This window comes from Passer domesticus, chromosome 2 (genome assembly GCF_036417665.1).
Source record: "Passer domesticus isolate bPasDom1 chromosome 2, bPasDom1.hap1, whole genome shotgun sequence".
Lineage (NCBI taxonomy): Eukaryota > Metazoa > Chordata > Aves > Passeriformes > Passeridae > Passer > Passer domesticus.
Window position 1 is genome coordinate 57,237,528 of NC_087475.1, and position 23,779 is coordinate 57,261,306.

The following is a 23,779-nucleotide window of genomic DNA, read 5'->3' on the forward strand; positions in this document are numbered from 1 at the left end:
GCTGGGCCTCAAATTTCCCAGCTGTGAGGATTGCTGATATAACCTAAGGTGTGTCAGCCTCATCAAAAAGAGACTGATTATCTGTACAGGGAAAAGAAGCAAGACTGGAACAGGCCAGGAAGGAATGCAAGCAAGAAGAGAAACCCCACAAGCCTGTATCCAATGTCTTGTAAAATTTTACTGTCAGTTGTAGAACACTCAAGAACATTCTTCCGCAGCGTCTTACATTGAAACAGGACACTGGGGGAGCTCTGTCAAGAACAGAACAAAGAGTATGGCAATAACTAACCACCACTGCTTTCATTTGCTCCTATATGCCTCGTGACCCACAGTGCATGTCCTATATAAGAACATATAGTTACAGAGGAAGAACAAAAATGACCACATCAGAAAAGAGGTGAAGGAATAAATTCAAACAGGAAACTATTACATAACTATGCAAACCTTTTCTACAAAAGATTTTATCAACTTGCGCCTGCAAGAAAAAAGCTTTCAAGATTTTCACTAAGAAGTCAGAAGCAACACTTCCAATTAGGTACCAAAGGAAGAAAAAACAAAACAAAACACCAAAACCAAAAAAGCCCCACAAAAAGAAAAGACCAATTATAAATAGGCTTCATAAAAATAGGAGAATCAGAACTGAGGAATGAGCTAGTCCCTGATATCTGCCTGCATAACCAAATGTTCCAAGTTGTAAAGTTAGAAGATCCTATCGTGTTTGATGTTCAATTTGTGTGACATATCATTAAATACACAAAACATGGATAAAAAGTCCTTCTGTACAGCCATCATATATTTATTGCATTTTTCTTAACCAACTCACTCTCATTAGAGAAATCTGTGTTCCCCTTTGCCAAAGATCTCAACACTAAAAAACAGAACCCACAAAAAAACCGCAACAACTCAACTCCCCCAACCTCCCTCCTTCTCCCCTTATCCCCCCAAATAACAGGCTACAAGAGTAATTTTCTACGTTCCAGCATTTATGAAGAAAAACAAATCACCTTGCTGGAAAAAACTGCCGTCACAGTAAACTTCTATTTTTAGTTCTTAGATTGGTAAAAGACTTATTTCCCTAGATATTATCACTGATAGCACCTGCAGGCCATCAAACAAGGAAGAAAAATGCTCAAGAATTCCAGATATTAACTATCCCTGTACAAGGAAGCTTCAATACATTAAGTAACACATCTATTGAACATGTGCTGTATACATACGAATGAGTAAGATCTGGAATTGCACACACATACCCCACAGATGATAATCATCATCACTTCCATTCTGCAATACCAAACCAACAGTATCATGAGTCCCTTCCTTACAAGGTAAGCAACCAGTCAGGAATACTACACCAATTCCTCTCATTTTCTCTTTAATTAAAATCCTTTGAATTAATCTATGAAATGTGGACAAACTCAGAACATGGGAAAGTGAAGAAGACAGGGAAATCAGGAGAGAAACAGTGATGGCAAGAACAGTCCAGATATTTTTACGTAACTTCTTTTACTCAACACATTCAATCTCAAGAATACAGAGAAATCCAACCAAAAAATCTTTCAGAATTCTCAAAATGAGATTCTGAAGAACTTTAATCACACTAGAGCAGGATCAAAAACAATAAACAGGTAAAGCTATGCTATCTCAAAACAAAATTGCAACTCAGTTTAAAGGAAGATATTTAGTGAGGAATAATCTCAAAATAACCCAAGGAAGGAGCCCATATGCAGTCTACAAATAATGAATTGTAATTGCAATTACAATTAAAAAGAACAGTGCAATGTTCCAAGAGTCCTGCTTTAACTGTCATGACTATTTTCAATAATTGTAAGCCCCAAGAAGAATATGTCCTTAATCTGAATTGTAGAGCTGGTAATAAGTATTAGCAATATTTCACAGTCTGATGAATATTAAATGCTCAAGGTGAAGACTCAAATTTATTTTACAATGCCTAAGGAAAAAAAATTGAAAGCTCCTGGCTTATGGACACTTGGTAAAAATTACCTCCTCAATTGAAATTTGCCTCCTTTCAGTTTATTAAAAAGTAAAATGCTATTCTTTAACCATCTTTCATGTCAGTTACCATATTTCACCTAAGCGCTAGTAACTTTCAGAGGAATAGCTAAATTGTGACTTTCTGTTTATATTGCAACATGGATACAACAAGTCAAAAGTCTGAAAAACTATGTAGCTTCTCAGAAGATAAGGTGCTAAAGAAAAACATTTACTAGCAGCTGATCAGGGTAAGCGGTTTCCAAAAACTTTGTCTCAAAATAATACCCCTTAAAAGAAGGCTGAGGAAATAAATAATTACATAAAGAATTATCCTGAGAGAACCTGAAGGTTAACAGTGTGTAGGGCATGTATGATGGTGTACTGTGAAAGCTGCAATGGAATTTAAGGCATTATTTCCAGTGAGTACAAAAAGTCTCAGGTAAGAAAAAAGACTATGGAAAGCAATTTTTCAGCCTAGGAGGACAGGAAAGTCACCATATCTTGACAAGAGGGAAATTCAGGCACATCCCAAAAAAAACTTACTGCCTACATCTCAAGTGCTTTCTTAAAGCCAAAAGATAGCCTTTGTGGAAACCAAAGTCACACTAGTAATGTTTTAGATTAATTTCAACAAATGTCCACCATCACTCAGGAAGGTGAGTAGCCCAAAACACTCATCCTTCATTTAATGAATTGAGTCACTGAATTATTTTGAACTGTAAAATTATTCTAGAGATTTTCCTAACAGTACAGAAGCCAAAGAATTAAAGACATCAAAGTCTTCGCTGATGCAATACTCAGGGACAATTTTTTCTACAGGAATCTTAGAACTAATTAAGTAGACTGTACCCTTGGTTTTTGTGTAGTGAATGAGGACAGAAACTATGTAAGAGATCCAACACATTTATCTACTGCACCTACTTAATTATTCAGTGGGAAAGATTTCCTGCTTTACACACAACACAAGATGACCACAGTCTTCTGCCAAGGGCATCCAGGCCTAAGAGCCATAAAGAAACAGCACCCAATCCTTCAAGTCGTTATTAGCCTGTCATAAAGACATTTGAAGGGTTTAACACCTCCATAAAACAGGTAAGCAAAAGTCTTATCCAGCTTAAAGAAGCAGCTGTAAACCTTTACCATTTTGTGGTTTTCAGCACTGCTCTTTACACTGCTGGGGGCAGTTCAAACACCTTCAGAAAACTAAGAGGAATTTATCTCTTCACTTACCTGAAATGGAAAGCTATGACCAAGCCCTGAATTACAGTTTAAGGTAATTCAACAGACACAGAAGCTCTTAAAGCCCTGTGCAAGACACAATGTTATCAAACTTGAACTCTGAACTGTCTGCCAGAAAGAATTAACTGCAATCCAAGATCCTGTTATTTTCCTTACTCAGCTCATTCCTTACTGGAGGAATTGAGTTGAGAAAACCTGCAAAGTGGATTTTTAGTCTCCACAGAATAAAATAAATTCTAGAAAAACCAGGAATATATATAATATTTCTTAATAATGATTTTGCCTTGTTTTATCTTTAGGCAGAAATACAGAGCACGATACTGCAAGAAGAGGAAACTAAGCTAAACTATAGGCTTCACTTCATAATTGGAATTCTTAAAGAATTAGAATAATTGGAAGAAAAGAATCTGTAAGAATTCCAGGTTGTTTAGAGAACAGGCAGTTATGGCCATAACATATGTAAGCGAAACTACATACACAGGGAACACTATGAACTTTATTTCCTTCATATAGCAGTAGAAATAGGGTGGAAAAAAGCCTATGACATTACTAAAGAAATAGAGAATCAAAAACAAAGCAAAGACTTACTTGGCTTTGGGGGAAAATGTCACAAGATAAACACTTAGACTGTACATTTTCATAATTTATTAAGGGAAAAACATCCTACAAAATAGAGAATAAAATTAAGACTTAGAGTTTAAAGTATTATCTTGACTTTATTTTTTTCCACAGAACAAATTATTAAGTGATTCAGGAAGGTCCTTTCAAAGTTTTTCAGTTGTTAGTATAATTTTACATTGTTTACAAGAAAAAACAAGCAGTTCTTACTTCTACAATAGCATTTCAGTGACTTTTTTTTTATTTGATTAAAATACTTTAAGTGACCCCTACTACATTGAGGGAACTAGTGGAATACAGTATTGTAGTGTTACATACAGGACACTTATAAGAACTCTAGAATAGTGGAACCCAAAAGCAGTTTTATTATTAAAAATATCTATAAATTGCATACCTAGGACATATTTTTCAGGCACTAAGAAAAACAAGCAGTTCTAGTGTTCTTAAATGTATTTATATTGCTATTGTATGTGATTATTGAAAACAAAATCCCCACTACCTTTTTGGTTTACCTCATGTAAAACTCAGCTTTATCTTCTACTTCTAGCCATCAGAAAAATAAATAGCTGCATATAAGGTGTCAGACAAACTGAAAACTTACAAGAACTCTGAACAAACTGGGTAATGGACAGTACACAATCAATAATTATACTTTTTTCATTAAGGTGGTAAGCACAATGTATTCTGAGAATATGAGGCAAAGTTGATTGACAGTTAAGACGAGAAAACAAAACAAAGCAAAAAAAAAAAAAAAAAAAAAAAAAAAAAAAAAAAAAAAAGCAAACCAGCCAAAAATCACTTATAAAGGTTGCCAAAAGCAGACCAGAAGCTGAGGTGCTTAAATAATATGCAATGTCATCAAAATAAGGTCTCTGTGGTACTTTGGCTGTTCTTTCAAGTGACTAGCCAAGCAATGTTTTGCTTTGCTTTTTTTTTTCTTCCTCCCAGTGGTATACTTTCATCCGTTTGTATTTGTTTGACAAAAAATTAAATTCAACATGAGTACTAAAGAAACAGTACTGAAACAAACAATAAAGAATAATCAATTCTAAGACATAGGCTAAATTTATGCCTTGATAGAGTTCACTAAGTCTTCTCTCAGTATCAGCAACTCTTTCAAAAAGGAGTCTGAATTTCAGTACAGACAGTTAGAAAAGATGAAGAATAGTGTAATCACAGAATATACTAAATGGAAAGGACCAACAATAATCATCGAGTCCAACTCCTGGACCTGCAGAGGATATCCCAGGAATCACACCATGTGCATGAGTGCATTGTGCAAATACTTCTTGAACTCTTGTCAGTCTTGGTGCTGTGACCACTTCCCTGGGGAGCCTGTTCTAGTGTTCTCTGGGTATAAAATCTTTTCCAGATATCCTCCCCCGAATCATGCCATTTCAAGCCACTTCCTTGGGTCCTGTCACTGGTCACAAGAGTAAAGAGATAGGTACCTTCCCCTCATAAAGATGTTGAAGACCCCAATGAGGTCTGCCCTCAGTCTCCTCCTGGCTGGACAAACCAAATTACCTCAGCTGTTCCCCACATGGCTTCCCCTCAATGCCCTTCACCACCTGTCCTCCTCCGGATGCTCTCAAATAGTTTAATGTCTTTCCTATATTGTGGTGTCCAAAACTGCCCCCAGCACTCAAGATGAGGCCACACCAGTGCAGAGCAGAGCAGGACAATCCCCTCCCCTTTGAGTGTTTGATGATGATGTATCTGATGCCCCCCAGGACACAGTTGGCCCTCCTGGCTGCCAGGGCACAGTGATGACTCAACCTGCCACTGACAGGACCTCCAGGTCCCTTTCTGCAGCACTGCTTCCACCCTCTCCTCACCTAGTGTATACACACAATCAGTGTTGCCCCATCCTGGGTGGCAAATCCAGCACTTGCCCTTGTTAAACCTCATACATTTGGTGAGTGCCCAGCTCTCTGATTTGTCTGGGTCTATCTAAAGAGCATCTCTGCCCACGAGGGAGTCGACAGCTCCTCCCAATTTGGTGTTATTGGCAAACTTATTTCTTTGAGACCTATGTCTAAGTTGTATGTCTAAGTAAAAATGAAGATGTTGAAGAGCACAGGGCTGAGTATGAAGCCTGCAGAACCCCACTAGTGACCAGTCACCAAAACTCTGATGTCACCCTGTTCACTACAACTCTTTGCACCTGACCTGAAAGCCAGCTGCTCACATTCCACATAATGTGGACTGGACATTTTCTCCAGGAGGGTACTGTGAAAGACAGCATCAAAAGCTTTACTGAAATCCAAAAATATTTTATCAACTGGCTTTCCTAGGCCAGCTAGGTGGGCTACCCTGTTATAGAAGGAAATCAGGTTTGACAAGCAGGACTTCCCCCACACAAAGCTGTGCTGGCTGTGACTGATAACTGCATTGTCCTCCAGGTGTTTTCCAATACCTCCCAGAATAATCGTTTCCATTATTTTACTAGGGACTGAAGTGAGACTGAAAGGTCTGTGGTTTTCAGGGTCCTCCTTGACTTTCTTCAAAACTGGGATAGCCCCGGCCACTTCCAGTCAGCTGGGACCTCTCCAGATTCCCAAGACCACTCAAAAATCATTGAGAGAGGTTTTGTGATTACATCAGCCAGTTCTTTGAGGATTCTTGGATTAAACTTATCAGGCTCATAGATTTGTAGGGATCTAGCTGGACAAGCAGATCCCACACAATTCCAGACTCAACTGTGAGTTGATGATTCTAGCAGTCATGGTTCTCCAGCTCAGGGCACTGAGACACCCTTGGTCCATCACACAGGTTGGAGGCCAAGAATGCCCTAAACACGTCCCTGTCCCTGTTTGTAAGGTGACCATCCTCATCCTGTAATTATATGATGCTATTTTTACACTGCCTATTGCCATTAATGTATTTGAAAAAACCTTCTTTTTTATCGCCCCCCCACATTTCTGGCAGCTTCAATTGATTTTCAGCTGCATAAATTTTCTCCCTACAGTGGCAAGCAGCATCTCTGTATTCCTCCCATGCCACCTGACCCTGCTTCCACTGGCCATACACCTTCCTTTTTTTGCTATATTTCCAAGAGAAGATTGCTGTTCAGCCAAGCCAGCCTTCTGCCTCGCCTGCTTGACTTCTGACTTTTGGGAATTGCCTGCTCCACTGCCCTTAGGATGTTTAAAAAGTGACCAGCACTGATGGACAAAAGCACCTGCAAAAGGGACTTTACTTAGCTATCTGGAAATTATCTGGAACAACTGAAATAAAAAATCAGCATAATATTTCCAGTAATACATGCTCCTTGGGCCAATAGCATTGATCAGTGAAAGAAAAGTAATCATTGAAGTCAGTTTAAAATCTATTTTGCTCTCTTGTAAATAGGAAATACACCCAAGTTACTTGAATCTTAAGTCAAAGAACTAAGCAGCATTATAACTTTATTTTGCATTCATGCATGCTATCTAGATTTCTTTACAACAAGAACACTGAGACAAAGAAAAATGGCCAACAGTGTTCAGCTTCAAAGACAAATCTGAGTGTCAATGGGTGATTAAGAACAGCAAATGCATAATGAGGATTATGCTTAGCGCCCAAAAATAAACAAGAGGTAGGTCCTAATCAACTATCTTCTGCAAATATCCTATCCTTCTGCAAGGAACTTTCAGCAACAAAAGAGTAATTTCTCAGAAAACAACTCATTAAAATGATGTTTACTGTGAAGATGTTGATTGGCATTTATCTTTTGTAACTGTAATGATCTGAAATTTCATTGTTTCAATGTATGTAATTCAACTAGGTTACCTTGAGAGAAAAAAGAACCTTGAGAAAGGTATTTTTCACTTTTGAATAGACTGAAAGTCCTCAGAAATTCTTCTTTTGTCTCCAGTAATAACAGAGAAAGTCTCAGTGACTCAATCAGGACACAGCATGATGCCAGGACTGTGGTACTTACTGTCAGAATCACCCTTGTGTCAGCTTTAACAACCTAACTCTGAAATAAAGTAAGACAATCTGGGGGAACAAAAATGTGGTCCATTTCATTCCATTTCATCCTGTGGCTACATGACTGACAGTCCAACATGGGAGGAGAGGGATGAGGAAGAACACATGATCAGACATAGGCAGAAGAGGGAAAATGACCACTTCACTACTAGGATCAGGTAGGAAATGGCACCTCACTACCAGGATCAACTTAGTCTTAACACTAGGCCAAGTTCTTAGACTGTGAGAGCTAACATTCAGTGACTTAAAGTAAAATAAAAGCCACTCCTCAAAACTGCAATCAAATGAAGAAAAGTCTGATTATTAACCCAGAAAAAGGGTTAAAATAATACAATCATACAGTAAATAACTAACATCTTACAGGTCAGCTAGGAGGACAAAAAGAAGGCAGAATAAAGGGTAAATACATACAAACAGCAATGCATCAGCTGGGAGGAGTTTCAGGTATGGTTTTAAGTACAAAAAGGCCATCTCAGAGGCATCTGAGAGAGCTACAGTCAATAATACATGTTAAAAGACCACTGGGAAACAGGAGTTGACTCCAGCCTCTGCAGCAGTAGTAACATGGTTCTATGACCCAAAAGTAAGAGCTTAAAATAAGCCCAGTCAACTCATCATTAAGGAATCAATATGCAGATGTATATTTTTTTGTGCAGCCTTTTATAGTAAGAGTAAACAGCAAAGAATTGTGCATTCTTGATATTTTTTTTAATTGAAATGTATCTCTGCTTCCATGATATTCACTAATAAAGCCTTTTAAAATTTCCAACTTCCATAAGGCTAATACATTCTAAACTTCATAAAACAGATTTTGATGCATACATGACCACTACAATATTTGGCAAAGAAGAAATCATTGAAACAAGAATAAAATCATGATACAAAATAAAGGGATACAGATGTGTATTTTTAGTCATACATACACATGTAGTGAAAAGCTTCAGAACATATGTTTTAAATGACTGCTTCCTAACCCTTACAGAACAACATACAATGTACATGAAATAAAACAAAAAATTGTGTTGAATAGAGTAAGTAACAAACTTTAAGAGAGAAAACATGCATAAAACTGTTTGGTTGACAGATCAATTATTCATTTTCAAATAATACAATTGAAATTTATTATACAGAAAGAATACCACATCATAATACATGTCTATCAGGTTTCATATAGACAAGTCAAATCAGAGATTTTGTGCGTGTACTTTGCAACTATTTTTCTACACATTCTTTGCATGAGTAGGCATTAATTAGTTAAGAGTTACATATTTTGTACAGACTATGTAGTTTGTATTTTTTAATACAATTTGTTATCACATACCCATGTGTCTGCATGAACAGGCCTGATGTTGCTGAGAAGAACCTCTTCATAATTTCCATAATCACTGAATTTAACAACTGCAGTTGTCCCAGAAGAATGGAGAGCTTCAATTTCTGCCCGGTAGAACTTAAAAAGAGAAATTTTCAAAGGTCACAAAATACAACCAGAAATACCACAAATACTTAACAGCTTCCTTTTCATATATGTCTGTGTGTATGTGTGTGTGTATGTGTATATAAACTTAGTCAATATTACATTTTGTTTTAAATTTGTAATGGATATGAAACCAGGTATCTTAAAATTCCACGTGGCAGACTCCAAGGACATGGCAGAATGTATTTAGAATACTCATAGAGAAGATAGGCAGCCTATTTAAGTAGACTGAGCATTTAAAAGATGTTTTCATCTCCCTGAGAGCAAAACAAACTCATCACTAGCACAAATGCTGCTGTATACAGAGAAATGCTACAGTAAGATGTTTACTTAAAATATACATCTGTAAGTGCTTATCAGCCATATAATGATATGGCTTGTATGTATGTACTTGTATACCTATCTTATCACACAATAGAACATGATAAAATATTATGAAAATATGATAAAACTGCTTCTTCATAGCCTGTTTTCTAAACACAAAACTAGGGGTTTTTACATTTATGCAAATATAGCTTTCTAAGGTATTCAATCACTTTTATCTGACTGAACACAAAAAAATCATTGCCCCCTAACATGTTTAAGCTCAGTACTATATTTTATCATCACATTGCAGAATTGTCTTAGAAGTGAGTGCCAGCATTTACTTAAACTACGAAGAAACCAATTACTGCCCAAAACACACCTTGTAATCTGCTGAATACGTAACAGTCTGGGATTATGTCATATGTATTTGTCTTGCAAGGTTTGTAATTTCAAAAATGTCAAGATCTCATTTCAGAGTAAGGCAAGTGCTCTGAAAATAGGAAACCATTCAGTAATATGCCATTATACTTCACACCAATCCATCCACTCAAGCTACATATCCCTATTTAAGGGAGTCAACTAACTATATGTTGCCACTGCCAAAAATCCTGCATGACAAACCATGGTTTTAGTTATACCGGCAAAAAACAGAAAAAAATCAAGTTATGCTGTTGAGCTAATACAGACCAAAAAAAAAAAATAGAAAAATGCTTTTAATAAATATAACAAAAATTCTTTAAAAGCAGAAAAGGTGTGAATAAAACATACTTAAAGAAAAATAAAACTTAAGGTAGTTCTCAGATTATCAGAAAGGGCCAAAACCCAAGGAAACTATCCATGAAGAGTGGCAGAGAACTCCTGAACAGGTGATAACAAATCAAAGAGAACAGTCTAAAACTTTCTTAGCAAAGGAGAAGAAAGCAAAATGTCCTGCTGCAGGAGAAATCTTATTAATGGGAGAAAGAGCTAAAAATACTTAAACTTATAAAAAAGCAGTAATACAAAACTATCATGCAGCATATTAATTTGTCCACAAATTCTTTAGCTAATAGCATATAAGTGCTAATCAAAATTAAGACTTTTGCTGTTTCTGTTCTATAATGATTGAAAGAAAACTGGCAGGTTTTTTACAGCACCATTTTTGCAGACTTTATTCTTTCTTTGTGCTGCTAAAGGTTGTGTGCTGACTTGTTCCAGCAGAAGATATTACACCTCTACCATTATAGATATTCTAGACAGCACACATGTTTTGTTTCTCAGCAAAGAATATGGGCACCTAGATCTACATTCATCCCTTCACATTTTTGGCACTTAAGTAAAATGCTTCAGTATAGGAGCTTAAGACATCCTAACCTCCATGTACATAAGAGAAACAAGAACTTGATTTAGGGACTTGAGAAGTTTTGTGAAGTGAACGTAAGTGACATAGGTCATAAAATAAAAACCAAAGCACGGAGCTAGGCAAGAAGCACACTGCACACCTATGAACAAAGACCATGTTTCTGTGGTAGTGTGATAAATATCTCCCACACATGCGTAAGAGAACACCAGAGGTACAATTTGAGATAGTTCTCATTTGGCAAAGGCATACCTTGTTGTCTTCCCAATAAAGAGCAAAACATTGATCCCCTGGTCTCCAACTTTTTCCATACTCCATGTGACTCGATGGTTCCAGTATTTTCTCTGGTTTGATGGGCCCAGTTCTCCTTTTGGGACCGGTGTTGTAATACAACATTTTATCATCAAAAGATGGGATCGCAGTGGATCCTGACGATTTGATAGGTCCTACTCGTCTTCCTTTCTGATGATGCTCAGTATCTCCATTTGGAACAGCACTAAAATTATCAGTCCTACTGGGATTTTGGTAATCATTATTGACACCAAAATGTTGCTCACGTTTTACCATAAAGGATTCACTATTTATTGTTCGTGCCTTCCTATCACAAAAATTTTCAGAATTGTGTGTTTGGTTTTCCCTTTTACCACGTTTCTGGTTATTGTTGTCTGTCACATCTTGAGCAGCAGAATTTTCCTTGAATTCTGAGAAAGACACTCCTTTTCCTACTCTGTTTTGCATGTTGTTATCCCTTTTTTTGAAAGTAATATCACTCTGGTGAGTGGTTATGGGATAACCCAAATCCTTTGACCTATCATTTCTAGGATAATGTCTGTCACTTTTATTTTTTTCATCTGTCCAGTGTTCTAAGGAGCTGTGCCTCTCAGGACCTCTGTTTCTTGGTAACCCACCACTTTCCAAAGCCTGCCTTGAATTCTGAAAATCCTTTTGAAAACGAGGGGGTTTCTCATTCCTTGGTTGTCTCATGTCATTGCGAGAAACGTGTCTTGAATGATTCTCTTTGATGCCATTCTGTTCTGCATTCATAACTTTGTGCTGTACTTGATGTGTTGGCTGAAATTGCAATTTTGGTTCTACAAAGAAAAAAATATTTCAATTAACATATTTCACACAAATACATTTTATAAATACTGTTTCAGACTTTGATAAAGGAACAGTATTCTTCAGAATGTATGCACCTTTGTGACATGGAAACAGAATGGTACACACAGAGAATTTACCAGACACATTTGAACTGCAATTCCTAGTTATCTGAAAATATACACTACTCTGGGCTGTACTAAGAACCAAGCCCCTGTGAGCAAGAGAAAAGCCAGGCATAAATTTCCAGGAGATTACTGGTTCCTCCCATTGGACATCAACAATTCACTTGAGTAAGAGCCCTTTAAGACAGAAAAACAGAATTCCAAGGTGGAGAAAGGAGGAGAGAGGAAAACGAGGAGGAAAAGGGAATACTTCTAATCTGAATTGAAACTTTCTGTAAAAATACCTTGTTAACAGTTACTCAGGATAAAAGAGAAAGGGCAAGAATCAGAAGTGATAAAATGAGCAGAGCTGGCAAAATGTAGATAACAAAAATAGTAGCAAAGCCCAAGACTCTGGACACTCTGATCAGTAAGCCGTAACAGGACCTTCTCAAGCGCCACCTTTAAGAGCTCTAACCAGAACTCTTAACTAATGAGAATAAATACAAGATTATCATGAATATAAGTAGAGAGTAAACATGCTATGGCCTGCTGGAGAGGAAGGGAACTGTGAATATCTGTGGAACTTCGTATGGAATTTGGAGCTTTTTAGGCAAACATGAAATTTTTAACGTGTTGTTTAGGTGAAGAACAAAATTAGTAGGTTCCTGGTCAACAGGAACCTGTTGTGTTTTTAAACTGGCAAATTTGAGGTAGGATAAGCTGGTAACTGGGACAAGGAACAGTGAGAGAGACCATGAACACTGGAGAGACCATGGGTCTAAAAGGCTATCTACCAGGGATACCCCAGGTCTGGGCTCACACAGTGGCCAAAGCTATATAAAGTACATTCATGTAACCCTCCTACCAGCTCCAGGCTGTACCAGCCAAAAAGCTGGAGCAGAGGTGAAGTGGGTACCACAGGTCAGGGGTCTCCTGGCCAGGACAGACTCACATGGGTGTGTGTGTTGTGGCTGGGTATCGGATCTGCTAGCAGACTTTAAACCTGATGGAAAAGGAAAATATAAACCCATTAAAGGGATTCATGTTTACATGAGAAATTTTGTGCCATGTGGGTGGCTGCAAAGGTGTCATTTTCTTGTTTGTGTCCATGAGCCTGGTGTGTGCATGGGTGTGGTGGGACTGTGCAGTCAGGCTCTCACACATTCCCATGGAAAGGAATGTTACCACTAGAAACAATGAATGCTGATGCTTGACAGAAGATGTATCAACTCGCATAACTACATGTAAGATGGCAAGTTAAAACTAAAATGTAAATTTTACCTGGTTTATTTTTTTTATAAAAACCCTTTCAAGCATCACATGATTAGTAGTAGTAGTAGTAGTTCAGAGAATTTCTATCAATTTAATTTACTAAATTTCCCAATAAGAATCTAGCTCAATTTTTACATATAACTTATAGAAGTCACACTTGCTTTACCAAAATGACCTGGAACTTTTGGTTTTTTACATGGCATAAGCATACATAAGGCTTAGTCTGAACATGGTCTTGGTAAAAATACATCTTTCTCTATAATATATTAGTTTGAAACCCATCGCATTTTAATGCATTAATATGTAAATATATACTACTCAGAAAGACACAAGAATATAAATATGCATTTTATTTTTTAAAATGTAAAGGTTACTTTAACTCTTGTATAATTAATTTTGTTTTGTTGGAATAACGCTTTTAAAGTTAGAAGTACCTCTTTATTTGTTCTTTACAAATGAGATATGAGAATACTGTTTTTCTTCACTTTATATCTGTAACTTTTCACTAAATAGCTTCATTACACTTTTCCACTGCTGTATAATACCAATCATACAGACTTCCTATCGTCTAGAAAGATTTAACTTCCAAATTAATTAATTAACAGTCTTTGTTCACAACATTCTTAATTTATATCTCGTCTCTTCTTCTAGTAAAATGCTCAGGCTTCCACTCTTCTTATGCCCAACCCAAGCTCTTAGGTCATTCCTAATGTCAATTACACATGAAATGATTGAACAGTTTGATGACCCCTGAATGTTTACTCCCTTGTACACACCATTACAGAAAAATGTGTATAAAATTCTAACTTAACTCACTATACATTATCTTATTTAATATTCTGCAACATTAAATTAATTAATTAATTAATTAATAATTTTCCAACACAAAAATAACAGGAATGGGTTCATGACTGGATTGTGAATGGTAATACTTTCCTAGGTTTGACTTAAACTCAAAATGTTTCCTCCTAAGGGCTGTCCTTTGCCCTTTTTCTAAATGAATAAACATCTCCTGAGCTGAGATGGGTAGTGACAGTACTTAGTACATACACGGTACAAGGACTCTATACAATACAAGTACATTCAAAGCAGTTACAGTTTAGTTAAAGCGTTAAGGAAAAACCTAAACATAGACATATTCTTCTATAATTCAAAAAAGTTTACTGAAATCTCTATTCAATTTCATAGCATATAAGGAGTAATTTTAGCTATTGTCTACACAACATAATGTGATCGTAACATAAAAGCAACAAGCTGATTTGAAAGTGTGTTGCATCTTTTCATTACAGTTTTTTTTTTTTTTTAGATAGCAGTGGAAAGTTAAAATAATACTACATGTTAGACAGCTGGTAAAGTGACTAGAGAATTTCAAAACAGCATACACAGTTATTTTTTCTAGATCTCTTTACTGTGACATATAAAGGCTGACATGAAACACCTGAGTTTTTTTAGTCTAAGCCTAAGGTATGCAAAATCCCATAAACTTATGTTTTCTACAGAGGTGCAATTCTTGTGCTAAAAGCTTCCCTGGGGACTGCATCATACACAACAGCTTTAAATAAGCAGGACACATTAACTGATTGATTGACATTCAAGCACAAGTCACTCGCAAATGGAAATTGCCAAGTAACAGTAAATGGTACTTTGTCAACAGTAGTCAACAAAAACAAGCCAGGAGATGAGAATAATATTGGCTCTTCGTGTATTTGTGCTGTCTGGTCTGATCACCAAAGAAAGGGATTCTAGAGTTTCTTTATGAGAAACAGGGATCAATAAAAGCATCAAGGGATCCCATTCACAAGTTGTCTACCACAACTGCTTCTACTTCCTGCCCCAACTCCAACAAACCATTAGCAACTGTTCCCAGAAAAGTAATGCCTCCTACAGGACTATAAAAAAAATTAATTTGGCATTTAACAAGATGTAGTAAGCTACTCTCAAACAGTGGGATAGGTTTACCCAATCGTCATTGTTGCAACCAAAGGCTTGGGAACATGGTCTGGAAAAAATACATTTAAAAATTTATGATAAGGTTCTTGTCATCTGCTCAGAAGTTTTGACATGACAAGTAGCGTTTGTCAGTCTGGAACACTCACTCACTCATTTTGACTTCTGTATGTTATGACGCAAGAGGACCCTACAGGACCAATCACATTTCTCTGATTACAAGGAACCAGCAGGACCTGCTGCACTTGGAAATCCCAGCCAACACAATTTACAAAGTACTGCTCAATACACAGTGGAATTTAAAGAGTACAGCTTCCTGTGGTCCTCTCCTGTGGATTTTACCATGTTTAATAATGTGGCTAAATTCAACAACCATGGCCCTTCCCACACTGGTGGCAATGTTTTGGGTTTCTCCTCTCAGACTGACTAATACTTTTATGTAACTGTATGAAGTATATCTTTGAGACAGCTACCTCCAGGGCATGTTCTACCTTGTACTGGCCAAAAGACTTAAAAATTAGAAGATAATTAGTGATACATTTGCACACACTTCATGTCGTGAAGCAAAATTCCCATTATCCAAGAGCTTTGTCAAGTTAAATAAATATCAATATTATTTTTTTCTAAAATGCAGCAATAGTGAGGAACAGGGACCTGAGTGCATGTTTCTGTTGAAACAAACCAATTACAAGCTGAGAAGAGTTATAATAAAGAAGTGAACCAAAAAATTCAAAACATTCTGCATTGTATTCACTACAAACTTTAACTGGATTAAAGGACTCAAACAAAAACTGGTAATTTATTATTCTTTAAAATGTATGAAATGTACTATATTTGTCCCTTTTACATTTAAAGGCAAAATAAAAGTACAAGCCTTGTAACATATCTCACCAATGCTAACATATGAATACAACAAATAGAAGTGATTTTCTTGTTAGTCACAATTAGCTCTGACTGAAGTTCAATTTTTAGAAGAAAGGCTGAATAAGAAATGTAACTATTATTCAATTTGGAACTCTTGTCAATAGCATTCCATACTTGTTGAAAACATGGTTACTGTATGGCAGATTTCATATGTTACAAATATCTTTTAACTCCAAAAAGTCAGAATCTTTTTTTCCCCTCCAAGCACTCCCACTCCCAGATATTCAAATAAATTGTGTGACCACAAAATGAAACAAATATTTTAATTACATTGTATTGCATTACCAATTTATTTTAAACCTTTAATTTATTTGGGACTAGATAAAGAATAATGTTCATTATTTATTAATACTATAGCCAGAGCACTTGGTATCATCTTATTCTCTCTGATAATCCCTGTGTTTACTTATTTAAGCTGGCAAAGACAGATGAGTTGTTCCTCATAACAAAAGAAAACAATAAGGAGATTAATGGAAAAAATCTTTTGTGTTCAGTAGCAGAAATTAACCAAGTGCAAGCATATGCAGCTAACTGAAAGCAATTTTGTCTGCTATTTGTGTTATCTCTTGCAGTCAGGAAGTTTCTCTTGCCAAAATTCAAACTACTTAATTTCAACACAGAAACACTTTTGTAGGTACCACCAACTATTCACAGTAATAAATAAATAAATAAACCAACATGCAGTTTAAAGTCAAGGATATATTTGTTTTAATTCTTTGCATTTCATTTAAATCAAGTATGTTTAAAGTACGCTGTGTTTTACAATTAAAGAGCTAGCAGATCATGGAGTCAGGTATTTACTACTTTTGATGGCTGTAATTACTTAAACCAATATTTCTTTAATGGAAAAGAGGAGATAAAACCAAAAAATCACAAGATATCACTCATGGGGCAAAACACTACCATGTTTTCTTGGAACTAATAAGTACTTTAAAAAAAAAAATCAAACTATGTGCTGTCTTAACTTTTAAAAGGAATATAAGTACCTCCTAAATATACTAAGGAATTTCAACTCATAAATGTTTTTCTACTTGGTCTAAATGCAAGTACAAAAAATTACCAAAAAATTCAACAACAGTTCTGCAGCTCCTGTTCAGCAATAGCACCACCCAGCCATAAGTGAATTTAGAAATTCACCACACTGCTAAGGTTTCAGGTTTTAATTAGATAATTAAATAAAAGTAGATAAGAAAAACAAGGAGGGATGCACAAACCAAATCAATCTTTTGTGTACTTGAAAAGAGAAACAATTCCTTTTTTCAGACACTTTCTCTCCCCAGATCACATAAGATTTTGAAGAAAATTTGGTGTAGTACAGGATTAAAAAATATTTAGCTCAGTTCAGCAAAACCGCCTTTTGTTTTCTGCATTTTACATCAACTTCCAGTCATTTAGAAGGAATTATACTCTGTCTGAAGTGTATAGGACTTTAATGCTTGCAATAATGATAAATATGGCCATTCCAGGTAATTATGTGCTCCTGTTCATACACAAACATGTAACAGTCAGGACTTACTCATTTATTCAAAACCACGGTACCTATACAAACCCCTTTCTTTCTCAATACCTAAAAAACAATACTAGATTTTAGAGACCATACAGGACAGTAAGGTGCCAGAAATACTGCAGAACAATCTATCTTCTTTTACATGTAGTATAGCACAGTGTTTGGTGAATATAAATGGAGAAAAACCTGCCAGCATGTGTGCTCCTTAGTGTACTACTGTGCAGGAAAATCAATGAAGAGACATTCTTGGCTTTGTAAGATTACATATTTGAGTTGTTTTGATCAGTTTGTCCCATGTGCCTTTCAATTCTGACCAATACTTTTCTAATTCTAAGTGAAACTATGCTTCTCTACTGCTTACAGACAACAGGATCAAATTAAATTTAGGAGGTACTAGTTATATGTATATCCAGTTTCCTGCAGACATTTGGATGCAGACTTCATGACTGAAGAGTGCACAGTGCTAAGTATGGTCACTGCAGATAGATCACTCAGCAAATACTTTTAAAACTCCTGTCATCTCAGTTTGAAAGGAACTTAAGACAACCAATAATTAAGAATTTAACTGAAATTATTTTCAAAGGCAGAGGCAATAAAATGACAGAAAAATAACTTTCAATGTATTATTTTAAGGATGTGTTTGAATTCATCAGACTGCAGAGTTTTTCTCAAATTTGGCAAGGAAAAAATCACTTTTGAAAGTAAAAAATACATATGCCTACATATTTCTTGAAATATTCATTTAAAAGCCTCTTCAAGCAAAACTAAAACCTGGCATAGAAAGAGAGATGCAATCCTATGGGCTATACACACTCGGTAAGGAAAATAAAAGCTAAGAACATGAAACTAAGCAACCACTTCAAAGCCTTACAAAGTACAACATCTATTTTTTGCAGAAAAAAGGCAGAAAGATTGAAAAGAATTTCACAAAATAATCAGAACACTTTGTGAACTCCTCAAAAATGCTAACAAGTTGGGTTTGGGTTTTTTTTTCAGGAAAGTATGGTTCAGGAATAGTACATTGGATTATATATTGATTACTCAGATAAAATGAGAAAAAACAACATAGTGACAAAAAACATAAAAGCAAAAAACCCCTTTGTGTCATGTTAGGGAATATGCCAGAACCTTCAGTAACTCAAGGAGTATAAAACCTTTAAAAAGTTTTAATAGAATTATGTTTTTCTTCTTATGACATTTATGGAATCTTTTTGTTTTCATTTAAGAGGAAAACAACTCATAAAAGCGATGTGTATTTATCTTTAAAACACAATACTGAAGAATGCAAACTGAAGTAAATGTAATAAATATATCTGGTTTTTACTCACATAACACTATGCTTTATTGTCTACATACATGCACTAAATCCAAAGGATCATATAAGTACCCCTAAGCAATCAGTAGTATCATTTTAAAAAAGCAATTCACTCATTTCACGAGTCTTCATAAACTACTATTACCTACTTACTACAAAAACACTGACAATAAGAAATTTATATAACCCACAGGGATTATTTCTTTTCCTTTAAATGTCTTTCAGACAAACATAAAAGTCTTCTGTAATATCTCAATGAAGCACAAAATGTATCCAAAGAAAAATCAATGTTTGCAGTATAAGCCAAAAACACTACCACTGTTTTAATTTCTGCTCATCATAAAAAATCCAGTGCATTTTTGGTAAGTAAAATGAGTTGTCAAGAAGTATCTCAAATATCATTCCCTCTATCTGCTTTCTGAAAATGCAGTTATATTCATTACCTGACCAGTTTACAAAATTTAATCAGCTAATGCAGAATGCTGGTGTATTTAAAAGTTGTTTTCTTTGAATATTTTGATTTTTGATAAATACAGTGAATTAACAAATTGTGGTTTACGCAATTTTATTTCAAATTACTGACTTTTAAACATCTAACCACCACTGAGCAACTTATTTGACCTTTCCTGAGAGGAATAATTCTCCAAGCACTCTTTTCTTTTAGTGACTGACTAAAGTGGAAGTTCTAGGAATCAACTTTTAGATGACATAGTTAGGAAAAATAATTTTACCTACAGTATTCAACATTTGTTCCAGATACATTAATTTCAGTACTCACCCTCTACTGTTAGAGTACCCATTTTGGACTCCAAGAAATCAAACAGTGTGCTTGGTGCAGATGGTCTGGCATTTCCTAGCTCTTCTTCATCTTCAGGTCTTATTCGGCCTCGGCCCTTCCCTTTACCTGTAAGCATTAAAGGCTTTGTGTGAATGGGCAATAAAAAATGAAAAAGCGCACACATACTTTCATTTGATTTACAAAAAGTTTGTATTTTCTGTCTTTAAAAAATTCTGTAACAGAAAGGCAGTGATAGGACAAGGGAGAACAATTTTAAACTACAGACTGGGGAGATTTTAAACTACAAACTGGGGAGATTTTAAACTACAAACTGGGGAGCTTTTAAACTACAAACTGGGGAGCTTTTAAACTACAAACTGGGGAGACTGGATGTGATGAAAAACTTCTTTACTATGAGGGTGATGAGGCACTGGAACAGGTTGCCCAGAGAAACAGTGGATGCTCCGTCCTTGGAAGTGTTCAAGGCCAGGATGGATGAGGCCCTGAGCAACCTGGTCTAGTGGGTGGCCTCTCTGTGTGGGAGGTGGGTGTGGGGGAGGTGGAACAAGATGATCTTCAATGTCCCTTCCAACCCATGTTCTTCTGTGATTCTAGAATACACATTTCCCATTTAAGGCTAATTAAACATCTATCTTCCAATTTAAAAATTTTTACAAGCATATAATAACACGGAAACCTTTCTTAGGGATTTGCTTTCAGGTTTGCAATGCATTCTAACTTGGAGGAAAGAAACATGCAAATATGCCCTTCTATAACTACATTAATAATCCACCACACATAAATTCTTTGGCTTGTAAACAGTTTTAAAGCATCTCTTAGCAAGCTTTACCTCTAGGTGGTGGTCCCTGAATGGGTTTCTGTTTACTGTTGTTCAGAAGAAAATTTAATGCTGCCTCTAGGTTGTTACTGTTATCCATAAGTGCCTGTCTTGCTGCTTCTTTGCTAAAACCCATCTCTGTTATATGTTTTAGAGCCTTTTCATCAACCTGAAATAAAAGGCACACACAAAAGTAATAAATACAACACTCTATAAACACATCAGCTTTTACATTAATTTTTCTTTTATTTTTAATTGAAACAATATTTCTTGTTTATTTTAATATTTTAGTTTTATATAAAATCTTTTTATCTAAGTTCAAAAGGATCAGGTAAACAAGGGATTTTTTTAGTAGTATGATTTTTAATTCATTAGTTTCCAGTTCTACTACTACAGTCCTTCACAAATTCTCCTAGTCTATATGAAAACTAAAAGACATATCTCAAAATAACATGGGTATCAAAACTAGCCATCTGTTCCATTTTAAACCCCTTCACAACTTTTGCAGACAACACAAAACCCAGTTACTTCTTAAAATATAGATAAAACATAATTGGCTAGAGGTTTTACAGAAGAAAGCAAAGAAATGCAAACAATTTACTTGGGCAGAAATGCAGGCTCTGTTATTTCAAACTGTATAGAACATGATGTCAGAAAGTCAAGACAGGAATCACAAAGCATTAAGTACAGAAAATAACATTGCACTGTACCAAAATCATACCAGTTGCCCATTTACTTCAACAGCTGCCATCAAAAACATTCTTAACTGGAACCCCATGAATGTAACATTCATGAATGTAACAGGCTCAAAAATAGCCATATCAAGACCCTCCAAAAAACTCATAAAATCCCAAGCCTAATGGAATCTAACCTCTGAGATACTTAAATTTACTGAATAAATGTTTAGCTCAGAATCACAGTGAAATTCATAGCTATCTCAGTAAGGTACAAAAGCACCATAAGTATTCTAAGCAGACCTCAAAATTAATTGAAAGGAAAGTCATCATTCCTCAAGGTATTTTGATCTTTTTCTTGTCATATTTGGGGTTTTGTTTTTAATCTTACACATTCAAGACTCCATTAAAGTCTTCCGTCTTACCAGTTCTCGGTAGACACCTTCGTTCTTCCCCTCTGGTTTTGCTATCTTCTCTTTCTGGAACAGTTCCCTGTTTCGATTCCCTCCAGCGCTCACATTGAGATTGCTTCTGCTACTACCACCACCTCCTCCAAATGTCTTGGTCTTTAGATAAGCACAAAATAACATTTCAGCAACCAGAAATAATGAAAATATTTAACTAGTATAAAAAGTAGAAACTTTTGTTGCGGTGGGTTTTGTTTTTTTTCTTGATTATGCTCTGGGTCAACAAATAAAGCACTAATTTACACACACACAGAAAAAGATTAATTTATTAGTCAGGAATTGTTTTTCCCCTGTGCCCAAATGAGGTTGTAAAAAGGGTATATAATTCTAGCTGTTACAACTTACTAAGCACTGAGAAATAAACTAAAAAGAAGACCAAAGGAGAACATAAAAACCTGACACATTAGAACTAAATTTCCTAGCTATTTTTTCAGACTGAGTTCAGTGAATCATGGGGGTTTTGAGAATTAAAAAGAACAGATGAAAATTGATAACCTGTACTTCTTAAATCTTATTAGCAAAATTGTACACCCCTCATTTTTTAGTAGTGGTAGCAAAATCATATCTACAATAAAACATTATGATACATTTATTAGCTCTATTAAAATAAGAACATAGCCATCAATTTTAAAGGACTCTAAGCCTAATTCATCTTTTTAAAGATATGGGAGTAGAATTATACGCAGGCAAATATCAGAAAGCATTTGTCACTTAAGAGATAAATACTTGACCAGAAAAGATCAATCACAGTAAGTAAAATGCTGCAACACATGCATTCTAACCTCTTTGCTCTTTGCTACTTCTGCAATAGCAGCTGTTCTCTGCTTTTCAAATTCATCATTGTCTGCAACAGGTTTTACAGTATTTGTCATTTGCAGAGTCTTTCTGCGATCAAGATCTCTGCTATCCACTTGCACATGAGACGCACATTTCTGAAAATGCAAAAGAAATGTTTAATTACTCTTCTGCCTGCTCTCATTTGCAAAAAGACCCACCCAAGTTTTATTTCATTAGTGTAGCAGACCCTCAGATAAAGAGTATGATCATGTAGCAAGACACCATGATGCAATCACAATGATTCTTGGAAATTTGCTAATCCTTGCCAAATTCTTCGGCATTTAAGAAGAGGCTGCATACGGGCCTACATGACCTCACCAGCAAAATCAAAGGCTCCATACACTAAATAAAGTTAAATTTGAAATTGAGAGGAAAAATGTTACTGGAAACTGGCACAACAAAGAGACGGGATTAACACGGTTTTGGGGTTTTTTTTTAACAGGCACATTTTTTATATCCAAGTTATCAAGATCTAAGGTGTTTTGACAGCCTTTACCTAACTGGAACAAGGAACATAGATATAATACAGGTACTTTTATGAAGTGACAAAGAAAAGTACACTATACCTGCCCAAAAGGTACAAAAGGAGGAGGGCCACCTTCTGTTCCAATGTTACTCCTATTGTGTTTTGCCAAACTCTGTAAAAGAAAATTGATAATTAATAAATTGCAAACAGAAAACAGATTATATGATAAATGTCTCTATTTCAGAAAGAACATGAAACTTGGAAGAAGGGTATTTTTAGCAGAAATGAAATTAGTATTTTTAAGTCTTCAGTCACCTAAGTTAAGAAGAGGGTTGGAGGAGAGGCAGAGGAACAAAGAAAATTATGGAATTTTGCATAATTACTAAGGCACACAGAGCACGTGTAGAAAATTCATTTATATATCAAAATCTACACTAATAGAACAAAGCAGAACAAAAATAGGCAACAGATGTTTTTTTCATACAACATCCAATGAAATTGCAGCCAGTAGAGATTGTAAAGGCACACAGCACCTTAAAAAGGGATTGGAACAATTCAGCCTAGAGAAGGGAAGGTGCAGGGGCACCTTATCAATCTGCATGACAG

At 35.7% G+C, this 23,779-nt stretch overlaps 1 protein-coding gene across 5 annotated transcripts in view; it reads right to left on the reverse strand.

The window, feature by feature from the left end:
* TDRD3 (tudor domain containing 3) overlaps window positions 1-23,779 on the reverse strand; it is a 93,059-nt gene that overhangs the window by 13,659 nt on the left and 55,621 nt on the right. For 4 of the 5 annotated variants that reach the window (XM_064408631.1, XM_064408630.1, XM_064408635.1 and 1 more), the window contains 8 exons: window positions 23,274-23,345; window positions 22,653-22,802; window positions 21,829-21,969; window positions 20,742-20,898; window positions 19,892-20,017; window positions 11,196-12,034; window positions 9,146-9,271; window positions 3,820-3,894 (listed from right to left, as the gene is read on the reverse strand). In XM_064408631.1, the coding sequence (XP_064264701.1) occupies window positions 3,820-3,894; window positions 9,146-9,271; window positions 11,196-12,034; window positions 19,892-20,017; window positions 20,742-20,898; window positions 21,829-21,969; window positions 22,653-22,802; window positions 23,274-23,345 (1,686 nt within the window). The remainder of the gene's footprint in view (window positions 1-3,819; window positions 3,895-9,145; window positions 9,272-11,195; window positions 12,035-19,891; window positions 20,018-20,741; window positions 20,899-21,828; window positions 21,970-22,652; window positions 22,803-23,273; window positions 23,346-23,779) is intronic. The other variant, XM_064408633.1, reaches the window with a different exon arrangement.